The sequence below is a fragment of the Typopeltis vanoorti genome, chromosome 3 (assembly GCF_054136105.1).
Source record: "Typopeltis vanoorti isolate ZY-2024b chromosome 3, IOZ_Tvanoo_1.0, whole genome shotgun sequence".
NCBI lineage: Eukaryota > Metazoa > Arthropoda > Arachnida > Uropygi > Thelyphonidae > Typopeltis > Typopeltis vanoorti.
Window position 1 is genome coordinate 15,635,929 of NC_143551.1, and position 12,696 is coordinate 15,648,624.

Sequence of the window (12,696 nt, forward strand, 5' to 3'; positions counted from 1 at the left end):
GTTTTAACACTGTCTTGTATACAGACAATTTAGGGTTTTGACTAATTTCTCTCTTATTCCATATAAATTTATTCAGTTGCCCTCCTACCATACTACCAGCTTTGCTAATTCTGTTGTCTATTTCCTTGGTTAATTTGCCATTTTCAATAAAAAATTTGTGCTTAAATAGCTGAATTGTTTTACTTGTTCTATAGGTTTGCCATTCAGGATACAGTTGATGTTTTAAATGTTTCTGCATATTTTCATTGTCTTTATATTGCTGATTTTCATACAAATTTATTACAACAGTTATTCAATTTAGTCAGAGAATTTTGCAGACTTGTGCTGAATTGCTTCAGAAGTATAACATCATCTGCATAATGACAAACCAGCCCCGTGAACACACATGGATTCAGTCAGGAATACTTAAGACAATCCCTCCAACCATAGGTCTGAATTGTCAGCTATGGCAGTCTTGAGCCAGGATAAAAATAAGGGGGATTGAGGTGGTGCCGTACCTCCCTGTAAAAGGGGCTCATGGCCGTTGAATCACCATACGAAATGAATGAATCTGCATAACATAAAGAGCCAGGATTAACATTGCTAATTTTGATATCAGATTTAATTTTACTAAATAGCTTAAGGAAATTACAACGTATACTAGGATATACGTTAAAATAAATTTTAATGCACTTCATGGAATCAGCCTCAGCCCTAAGAAACAATCCAAACCTCAACAAAATTTGGGTGCATGAGACTGCCCCAAATTTGGGAAACCTACATCAGAAGACCTTCAGCCCAATTGCCCAAGAATACCAACACTGCCCGCTAGGGACACCATCAGAACTTTGAGGAGAAAGAATAGCTTCCTGCTTCGTTCTCATTTACTGTTTGTTGTGCTTGTGTGCACGTGTCTTGCTTTTAAGTTCCTGTGAAAATGGTAACGTGACATTGCCGAAATATTGGAAGTGTATTAAAATTTATTTTAAGTATATCCTAGTATACGTTGTAATTTCCTTAAGCTATTTAGTAAAAATGCATAACCAATGTCTAAGCCTTTCCACGAGAAATCAGATTTAACTTTATTACAATTTCTTTATTCTTGTATAACTTTATGCAAGGTATATTTCTTTTTATGGTATTAAAAAGCTTTTAGGTGGTTTGGATTTGGTCAGCATCTTGCTATATATTAACTCACAAAACATTTTTACACATTTTTAGCTAAACTGTTATTTGACAGCAAGAGAAAAACTAAATTTAACATGAAACTAGTTAAAAAATATTTATTGCATATTTTACAAAAATATGTACAATCTGCAAGAACACAAACGCATTTCTAACTATGTATTTTTAACTGTATTTCTCAATTTCATTACCAAAATCTTGTTCCTTTGTAAACAAATACATTGGCCGACAAAAACCTATAAACAATACAAAAATTTAGTTAGAATGATGCAAAATGTATAAACAGTATTGGAACTGAACACATTTTAACATATTCTGAATAAATTTAATAGGATAGATTATGTTTAAAAAGGTATGACAAGTGTTAGTTGTCAATAAATAAAATATATTTCTGCACAAAGCAGAAAAAAGTGAGACAGAAACAAACTTAAGATAACTGAATAACAAAAGTGTGTCAGCACAAGCACTCACAATGATATATATATATCTCTTAAATCATCAAGCTGTGGGGGTTCAAATCCCATTAAGGCATGGGGATTTGTGACATCCATGCCATAATGGGATTTTGAACACCCACAATATTCTTCTCCTTGGAAGAGATTAACTATGAATGATCTTCATGATTTTTGAAAGGACTGAAATAAGGGCAGTCCTTTAAGGATTGCTTAAGGGTAAAAGCCAAATAAGTGGAAGGCGTTCTTGACATCGCCTTTCAGGAATGAAGAGAACCAACTGTGACTTCTGAGATAATGTCCAATCCTCACCTTCAAGTGGTGCATCCCATTAATAGGTATCTACTGGGTACTGAACAAATAAATGAAGATGGGCTGGAATTTTGGGACTTAGCCGACCAAATTGTATTCACTATTGGCTAAAGCCGCAAATGCATATGATGGTGCATAACAAGATTTCATGCCAGCTGGGATGTTGCCTGGTTAAACTAGGCTCCCACTGTTTTTGTCAGGAAACCATGGTGAACAGTGAAAAAGGCAGATACTGGAACAAACAAGCCCCAGCTCATCATCTAGAAGAAGAATAAACCTGTCAGAAGAAATGAAGTCAGATATCATCAATATAAAGAGTATTAATGGAAAGGAAATCAAACTTGCAGAAAAACTGGAAAAAATACATTGATTGTTAAGGAGGCGTGGAGTAAAGTTGTCTGCAAGGATAGCAAAATAAGAATCCCATGGTGGACAGAAGTTAAAGCAGTTTTGTTTTGGAAACAAAGAAAGCATAATAAAAGTTCCTAGCAAATAAGTCTGCAGATGAATTAAAAGAATACAGAGAAAAATGTAAGAGAACTATAAGCTATGTGTAAAAGTAGCTAAACAAAAGTCATGGGAAGACTTTGGTAAGAATATAGAAAATAAGTATTAGGAAAGAGACAAAATATTCTGGAAGTTACTGAAAAAGTTCAGAAATGGAGAAAAGAGTACTGTAAAAGGAATCAAAGATGATAAAGGTAACATGAAAACTGAACATAAGGATATTCCAGATGTCTGGAGTAATTAATTTGAAAGATTATTAAATAAAACAAGCAGTAACAGAACCATACTAGAACATTTTCAAGAGGAATGCAAAGAGAAGTATATATCAATACTTGAGGTAGAAAAAGCTGTCAAAAACTTGAAATATGGAAAGGCAGTTGCAGTAGATGATATTCGACCAGAAATGCTCAAGTATGGAGGTATAAAAGTTTTGCAGAGGTTACACTGCATAATTCAGAGGAGAGTGACAAAAAGTCTTATTCCAGATGATTGGAGAGCTTTAATAGTACCCAACTATAAAAGAGAGAATAAAGCCGGATGCGAGATTTCTCTACGTGTTCCAGGTAAGATTTATGCAAGCATACTTGAAAAGAGGTTGAGAAAGACTGTGAAAGAGAAACTTGCAGAACAAGCTGAGTTGAGATCAAATAGAGGTTGTCAAGATCAGATTTTATTTTACAACAAATAGTTCAGAAATCATGGGAATAGGACAAAGATCTGTACTTAATACTTTTTTTTTTTTTTTTTTTTTTTTTTGTAGATCTGGAAAAAGGCATGACAAGGAGCTCAGAGAAAAGCTTATCAAAACACTACAAATTATGTGAGTTAAATATATACTATGTATTGTTCTGTATAAAGTTGTGAGTCATTAGAATTGAAGGAAATACACAAAGATGGTTTGACGTAAAATCAGGGATAAGACAAGGATGCACATTATCTTCACTCTTAATCATCCTCTATATGGATCACATTATGAAGAAAAATGGCATTAAGTCTGATATTAGAATTGGAGATGTCAAACTTAGCTCTTTGCTTTATGCAATTGATGTACTCCTAAACACATCTAGTGCAGGTCTCCAGGATTCTTCTAACTAAATTGAATAACAGCTATAGTAAATGTGGAATGAAAATCAGTAATAAAAAGACCAAACCTATGAAAATAGGCAGAAACACTAAATACACCAACTGCAATCTGAATGGAGAGCTAATAGAACGAGTAAATTATTTCAGTTGTTTAGACACAGTTTTTAATGTAGTAAATCTGGAAATAGATAACTGAATAAGTTGAGCTGGCATGGTGGGTAGCCAGCTGAATAAATTTATATGGAATAAGAGAGATATTAGCCAAAACACCAAACTAGTAGTATACAAGACAGTGTTCAAACTAGTTAAGTTATGAATCTGGGAGTTGGATTAGAAATAAAGCATTTGATCAAAGACTAGACACCATAGATGAGGATTCTGAGAGAAATTAGGAGAGTGAACCAATGGCATCAATGACAGAATAATATTAAAAATGAAGATATTAGAAAGGAACCTGACATTATTAGCATTCAAGGATGTGTAAGAAGAGGGTAATCTCAGGTGATATGGCCACTTAAATAGAATGGGTGATAAAAAGTTAGCGAAACACTGTTTGTTGCCAATATGGCAGGAAAGAGACCCAAAGGAATACCAAAGTCTATATGGATTGATTCAGTCAGAAATGTCTTAGAAGCACAAAATGTTAGATACAATATTGGAGTGCTGGAATTAATAGACTAATTTGAAGGAAAATTGTAGATAAGAGATTAATAATAATGTAAACTTAATCGTGTAGTGCTGTCATAATAACCTGAACACCCCTCGAGGATGTACTCCTATATGCATCTAAGTACAAGTCTCCAGGAAATTTATCAGAAAACTTAAGTGAAAGTAACTGGAAGATAGTTTGTTAGCTGACTTTTATAGTCCCACCCCTCCTTTTTAGAAGGAATTCAACCTAGATGTGTTTTCAAACTGCAAAATAGGATATTCTAAGGCAAGGGTTACCAACCCTATGACCACAGGTTCCTTGGCACCGGCCAACTTATCCAGAGGCGCCCACTCAGCCATACAGAATCCTCTATTATTCTACTGATTTTATTAGCAGGAAATCTACTGGTGGGAAATCTATTGGCAGGAAATCAACACAGGAAGATTATTATTATGGGCAACTCCAAGGAGTCCTTAGACTCATCGAGGGAGACCCTAACATCATGTCAAGAACAACTATTCGACTATCATACCTTGCCTTGAACTCAATCACAATGATGGCACCCACAACAGACTCTGGCAGCTTATTCCGCTCATTCACCACTCTCTAGCTCTAACACCCTTGCTAACCACACTCTTGCCCGGCTTCCATGTATGGCCCCTAGTCCTCCCACCACCAGTCCTATTCTCAAAAATATCTTCTGAATTAATCTTATAGAAACCCTTCAGTAATTTGAATGTCTCAATCATATCACCCATTTTCCACCAATCAACCAATTTCTGCAACCCACAAATCTTCAACCTGTTCTCATAAGGTTCATTATCTTGGTCACTCGTCTCTGGATCCTCTCCACCTCCTCCCCATCAAGAAGAAACCTTGGTGCCCAAATCTGGGCACAGTAGTCTAGATGGGTCTTATCAAGCTCCTGCATAAAAAGTTGCCTGCTTTTAGTATGTTAACAGCAGTTAGTCTTTCTCTTGAAATTTTACTCTTTATCTAAAAGTCAGTATCAGTGAGTTTGAATACATCTTTGTGAGCAGTTCTTGGATTTTAAACAAGTTATCGTCCTTCCCTTAAAATTAATGTGAATCTTCTTCTTCTGCAGCTTCTCCCACTTCAGTGGGGGTCACTGTTGATAATGAGTCTCCTCCACACCTTCCTGTCTTGGGCTGTCACCACATCCAAGTTCTTCATCCTTAAGTCCTCTTCTACCAGCTCCCTCCCTCTCTTCTTTGGCTGCCCACGCTTCCGCCTTCCTTGCACATCCATCTGCATGACCCTTCTTCCCACATATTCATCCTCCCTCCTCATCACATGACCAAACCATCTCAACCTTGCCTCCTGTATTTTCGCTCCTAAGTTCGCAACTTTCACTGTTCCCCTGACAGTTATTTCTCAGACGATCCTTTATGGTCACACCACACATCCACCTAAGCATTCTCATCTCTGCTACTTCCATCCTGCTGATGTTATTTTTCCTCAGAGCCACAGTTTCTATAGCATATGTCATAGCTGGCCTCACTACTGTCCTATGGATTTTGCCTTTCAGATTGATCGGCACCTCTTATCGCATAACACTCCAGCCATCTCCCTCCAGTTTCTCCAGCCCGCTTGTATCCTGCATCCCACTTCCTTCTCAGCTCCTCGATCTTCTTCCACTGTTGAACCTAAGTATCTAAAGTCTCTCACCTTCCTGTTGATATTTCCTTCCAGCTCCAGATCTGTCTCCTGTCTGCCACCCACTGTGCAACACATATACTCTGTCTTACTTCTGCTCGATCTCATACCCCTCTCTTCCAGTACTTTTCTCCATCTTTCGAGTTTAGTTCCCACTTCTCTTGAATCTGCACACAGCAAGATGTCATCTGCATACAACATTGTCCAAGGCACATCTTCTCTCACCTCCTCTGTTACCACCTTCATCACAATATTAAACAGAAACGGAATTAATGCTGACCCTTGATGCAAGCCAACTGTTACTTGAAAACTTTCTGTCTGTCCCAGACAGGTCCGAACACTTGTCTTCACATTTATGTACATTTCCCGTAACCCAAAGATAGCATCTGTTGTTGATCTACCAGGCATGAAGCAAATTGTTCCTTTGCAATCTCCACCTCCTTCCTCAATCTACCATCAAGAACCCTTTCTAGGATTTTCATTGTATGGGACATCAACTTTATTCCGCTGTAATTTTTACAGTCTTGTGCATCCCCTTTACCCTTTTAGATGGGGGACAAGAGTACTCTCCCTCCATTCCTCGGGTATATTTTCCTGAATAGTAAAAAAAAAATGTAATTATCAATCTGAATGGAAAAAAGCCTACTGCTTTGTTAAAATAAAAGACAAACATGTGTATTTGGTACGTAGCAATTCTGTTGCAGTTATGAAGAAACATAATGTGGAGTGACATTTCAAGACTAATCACTCCTTGTTTGACCACAACTATCTTGTTAATTCTGAACTGAGAAAGAAAAAAGTAAGTGAACTAAAGTGTCAAAACTTATATCTCAACAGTTAGTTTCTATTATACCAATAGTAAAGCATAAAAAAAGCCACCATTGCTTCTTATAAAATTACTCACTTAACAGTAAAAAGGAAAAAAAAACCATATCAGGATGGTGAATTGATAAAAGAGGCATTTCTTGCAGGAGCAGATTCTTTATTTGAGGGCTTTAAAAAAAAACAAGAAATTGTAATGGCAGCAATATCAGACCTACAGTTTTCAAATAAAACGATCACAAGGTAATTTAACTAATTTTCCCTTGACATGCAAGCCCAACTGAAAAACCATTTAGGAAAATGTGAATACTTATCCCTGAAATTTGATGAGTCAATGAATGTATCAGCTACAGCAGAATTGGCTGTTTCAGTAAGAATGGTATTTGAGGACTTTTGTTAAGTAGAAGCTATTAAAATTATTGCCCACGGTCAAACAACAGGAATGGAAATTTACCATACATTTAAAAAATACATCAAATAACAGATTTCCCCTCTAAGCAAGTTGGTAGCAATCACCACTGATGGAACCCCCAGCAATAGTGGGTACTTCCAAAGGATTTATTGCTCTTTTCAGAGAGGACAAATCATTTCTGATCTATGTCATATCATTGCATTATTCATCAAGAAGCACTGTGTGGTAAGTTCTCTCCTTCGGTCACATTATGAAAACAGTTCTAAAAATAATAAACTCCATTAGAGCCTCTCTTCTACAGCAGCGCTTCCCAAACTGTGAGCTGTGGCCCCCTTGGGGGCTGTGAAATAATGAAAACAAATTTAAAATGTTTTAAGACAAAGTGTGCCATGTCAAATGTGTATGCAAGATGTAAAAAAGGTAATATTTACAATATTCGCTGTGTATGTTTTATATTGAATATAAATACAATAAATATTATAATAATGTCTGTATTATGATGTTTTTTTTATGGGATCATGAAGTATTTAATTTTTCCAAAGGGGCCTTTACATCCATAAGTTTGGGAAACACTGCTCTACAGCACTGCCTCTTTAAGTCTTTCAATGAGAGTACTGACAATGTAACTAAAAAAGCTCTTATTCTTCATTCCAAAGTTCGCAGGCTGAGCAAAGAAGAAGTACGAGGCGTGACAATTTAATTTCCAGAATGCACCTGAAAAAAAATCTACATTCTGAACTATACATTAGTGGCTATTGTCACCTTTGAAGTAGCCCCTTGTGTATTTATATGCTGTTCCCATTTTTGGAAACAGGCCTGGAATTCTTTTTCAAGAATACTTTTGAGGTCCTTCACATTATGCTAGATATCAGCAATATCAGAAAATTGTCCTTTTAGCACAGCCTTTAATTTTGGAAACAGCCAAAAATCACAAGAGCTAAGTTGGGTGAATAAGGATGACCTAATTCGGTAATCGATTTTTTGGACAGAAACTCTCTCACGATAAGTGCACTATAGCTTGGAGCATTGTCGTGATAGATGATCCACTTGTCAGGCTATAATTCAGGTCTTTTTTCTCCGAACAGAATCTCTTAATCTTTTCAGCACCTCTAAATATCATTGTTTGTTGACCGTTTGTCTCTGTTCAATGAATTCATAATGGATTATCCCCTTGTGATCAAAGACCAATATGGTCTTGAACTGCGAATGTGACACGCGTGCTTTTTTCGGATGTGGCAAACTCGGGATTTTCCAACGCATGCTCTGGTGTTTTGTTTCGGGATTGTACTGGTAGCCAGGTTTCATCACCCGTAATTACTCTCGGAAACATGTGCTTATCTGCAGAAAGATCAGTCATAACTTGAACCTGCTGCTGCTTCTGTTCGTCCATTAAGATTAGAAGCACAAACTTCGCAGAAATCTTTCACATACCCAATTCATCATCCTGCCATGTACCCTCAAGGGGTGTACAGGATATGATAGTACTACATGAAAAATTTACATCACGACTAACTTACTATCTACAATTTTCCTACAATTCAGTCTGTTACCTGTCAAGACTCCAATATTATCAGTTTATATTTCTATCTTCTAAGGCACGTTTTACTGTATCAATCCACCTATATCTTGGTCTTCCTCTGGTATTTTCCCTGCCAACTTGGAAGAGAACACTTGTTTTGCTAATCTTTCCTCTCCCATTCTGTTTAAGTGACCATACCACCTGAGATTAGCTCTGCTAATGCATTCCTGGATGCTGACAATGTCAAGATCTTTCCTAATATCCTCCCAATACTTCATTTAAAATTACTTTGACTTTTCTCAATTCATCAGCCATTAATCGCACACTTAATCATCTGTCAGACCATACCAAATCTCACACTGTTTACATTTGTGTCCATCATTTTTGTTTTTGGCTGCCCACTTCTGGGGTCGTCATTCATATCTTCTCGCCCACCACTGAATCTCATATGCCACTTAAAGACACTTGACTTTTTCAGAGCATCCACACCATATACCACTTTCAACATTTTAGTAACAGTTTTGCTGATTTTCACACAAAATTTGATGTTAACACACAAATCTCTATTGTTTTTGCAATGGCCAACTAGCAAATGGCTCTATCGGCTTAAGGTTTATGCACGCATTAGTTAAAAGATGTACAAACACGATTACTCACGTGACTACAATCAAATCACCACACAGGCAACACTAGGTAGCCATTCTGGGAATTAAATTGTCACACCTTGTACTTTCGACATTTGTGAGTTCAACTGAAGAGATAAAAGAATTTCTCAGTTCCAAAGGACAGAACTATGAGCAGTTAACACGTTCGCTGCCAACTACGAGTATACTCGTAGTGGGTAAACTTGCTTCACAAGCCAGCTACGAGTATACTCGTATGAAGCTTACCGCCGGGAACGAGATTATTGTAGTGACCTTGAAGAAGTGAAAATCCTTGGCTTGTGGGGCTAGCATCAAAACTGTGTATTCTCATAGACCGTATATGATCTGTACAAGCCAACTGCGAGTATACTCGTAGGACGTTTACCTCCGGTAACGAGATTATCGTACTGACCTTGAAGAAGTAAAACTACTCGGCGTAGGGGAACAGACCATACCAAAGTAGCGTGGCAGTGAACGTGTTAAGTGATCCTTTTGGTTAATGGATTTGGGTTTCCTTACAAATATCATAGAAAAATTTAATTCTCTAAACTTAGAACTACAAGGAAAGGATAAACACACTGCAATAATGATAAGTTCAATCAGATCATTCAAAGAGAAGCTGACTTTGTGGATATATCATTTGGAGCAGAAATCTCTCTATCATTTCCCAAATCTGAAGAAAATAATTGAACAGCAGAGTTTGTCTGAATCATTTGCTTAAAACGTTTCAGGAAGAGTTTGACAAGAGGTTTCAGTAGTTCGACACCATTGAGACAATGATATCGGTTTTTTTAAACCTTTTTACAGACTTAAGTGTGATTGAAATTGCTGAACTCATTACAAACTTTAACAATGCAACAACAGAAGTAGAACTGGAAATTTTAGATCTCAGGAATGATATAAAGGTGATAAAAACTTTTGAAGGTTGGTGGATAGACAAAGATTTCCTGTTTTAAAAAGTTGTGCATACAAGATAACATTTTTTTTTTTTGAATTAACATATTTGTGCGAGTCATTTTTTTCCACTAGGAATATCATAAAATCTAAATACAAATTGCAACTAAAAGATAAACATCTCGATGATTGTTTGCGAGCTGCAACATCATCTTATATTCTCAAATACAAAGGACTTGTCAATGATATGCAACTCCAAGGATCCCATTAAAATTCATTTTTCTTTACAATTTATTTAATTTGTTTAAAGCATTTTTGTTCTTTTCCAATACAGACAAAATTACAATGATCCTTTTGTTTATTTATCCACGACATAAATTTATATTGATTGATGCTTTAAGAAAGATGGCAGTGTATGGGGGGGGGGGGCCTCAAGTACTGTTTCCTCATCTTAAAAGGTTGATAATCACTGTTCTAGGGCATAGATTTTTAACACAAGAGGAGGGAAACTATTGGAACTAGTTCACTTATTGGTATCCAAATTCTGGTTTTTTCTTTCTTTCTGACTTTCTTGGTAATGGGAGATAATTTTACCAGTTGCCAATATAAGAGTTGGAAAAGAAAATATCAAAGTCTGATCTTTAGGTGATACTGCAATCATACCATCAGGATGAGCAAGAGTTTTAGGTTTGTTGAGCTTTTCTATACCTGTTGCAAGCTGCCTATATGCTGAACTTTTTCTTCTTAGACAGCATTTAATAAACTTATTGGAAAAACAAACTTTGGACAGAATCATGGATTTTGGGTGGAATGGAGGATACGTCCTTCATTTGAGCTGGAATTCTTTTCTGTTGTTTAGCAAGAGAAAGTATTTATTATCATCATCATTTACGGCATCTCCATGGAGTCTAGAGACTCATCACGGGTGACTCAAATCAACCATCATTCCTATCATAACTCTCCTTGAATCCATTCACCGTCAGAGAACTCGCAACAACTCCATGCAAAAAATCTAGTCCGCACACCCTTACTAACCACACTCTTACACAACTTCCATGGATGGCCCTAGTTCTCTGATTTGTCATATACTGCAAAATTTCACTTGCATCAATTTTATAAAACCCCTTTAACATCTTAAAAGTTTCTATCATGTCCTCTCTTTTCCTATCAACTAAACTTTGTAACCCACAAACCTTCAACCTATCCTCAGAGTATTCCACAGACCTTTCACCGTCTTAGTCAACCGTCTCTGAATCTTTTTGACCACCTCCTGGCCCCCAAGAAACCCAGGCAACCAAATCGATGCAAAGCAGTCAAGATGTGGCTGAATCATAGCCTTATAAAGAGGGATAATAACTTCCTTATCTTTACTTGTCAGCATGTTTTTCAACATCCAAGTATTTCTTTGAGCTATTTTTACCAACTTTTGCAATATGCCCTCTGCTTTAACTCAGTCCACCATTATCCCCAAGTCTCTAGGCTCATCAAATATTTGCAAATTTCCTGCAAATAGCATTAATATGATACACCATATGCAACCTTTTCAACCCAAAATGCAAAACCTTACATGTTGCAACATGCAATTGACAAAGAAAAATGGTTAGAAGAAAAAGTTAAGAAATGCCAAGAAGCATACCAACAAAACAACCTAAAAGTCTTCCATGATACTGTAAGAGAAATTACCAAGGAATTCTCAGCAAAAGCAGTAACAATGATAAATAACAAGATGACTGAAACCAGGAATATTGAATATAGAAGAAAAATCTGGTCAAACCATTTTAAGACTATCTTCCACCAAGGAAACAAAACTACAATGCCAACAATAGAAGAAAATAATGATCACCAAAAATTTAACGCACCAGGCATTGATACTATCCCTACTGAACTGTGGTCATATAGAGGCATCATATCAATAGAATATTTAACAACCCTATTCAATAAAATACTACAAACAGGAGAGATCCCAGATGACTGGAGAACTAGAAAGATCATCTCAATATACAAGAAAAAAGACAAAGACTGCAGAAATTACAGACCAATCAATTTACTCCCTCATACCTATAAAATATTCATGAGAATTATACAAAACAGATTAAAAAACACCTATGAAGAAATGATAGGCATAGAACAAGCTGGTTTCCGAGGAAACTATTCAACAATAGACCAAATTTTCACATTGCACCAACTAGCAGAGCTCAGCTGGGAAGACCATAAAGACCATCAACAGAGAAATCCTTCTTAAAATTCGACTAGAAAAAGCAATAGACAAATACATAATACAGTTTCTGATATTACTCTAAGACAAATGCAATAATTAAAAAGGACACACTCACAACAGAACCCATAGAGATCCAAAAAGGAGTAATGCAAGGTTGCCCATTATCCCTATGCCTATTCAACATATATCTAGAAGAAGCTGTAAAGAAGACAATAGACAATGAGCCTGGAATCAATGTCAATGGTTTAAGCATAAATAATATAAAATATGCAGATGATCTCGTCCTTCTTGCAAGAATCCCAAATAAACTACAAAAGTTGATCAACAAGTTAAACGAAAC

General features: G+C 36.4%; 1 protein-coding gene across 3 annotated transcripts in view; it reads right to left on the reverse strand.

Moving 5' to 3' along the window:
* Positions 1–1,235: 1,235 nt before the first annotated feature.
* LOC150107942 (putative RNA methyltransferase Y17G7B.18) overlaps positions 1,236–12,696 on the reverse strand; it is a 65,200-nt gene continuing 53,739 nt past the window's right edge. For all 3 annotated transcript variants that reach the window (XM_090415472.1, XM_090415473.1, XM_090415471.1), the window contains one exon: positions 1,236–1,400. In XM_090415472.1, the coding sequence (XP_090271598.1) occupies positions 1,330–1,400 (71 nt within the window). In that variant the 3' untranslated portion in view covers positions 1,236–1,329. The remainder of the gene's footprint in view (positions 1,401–12,696) is intronic.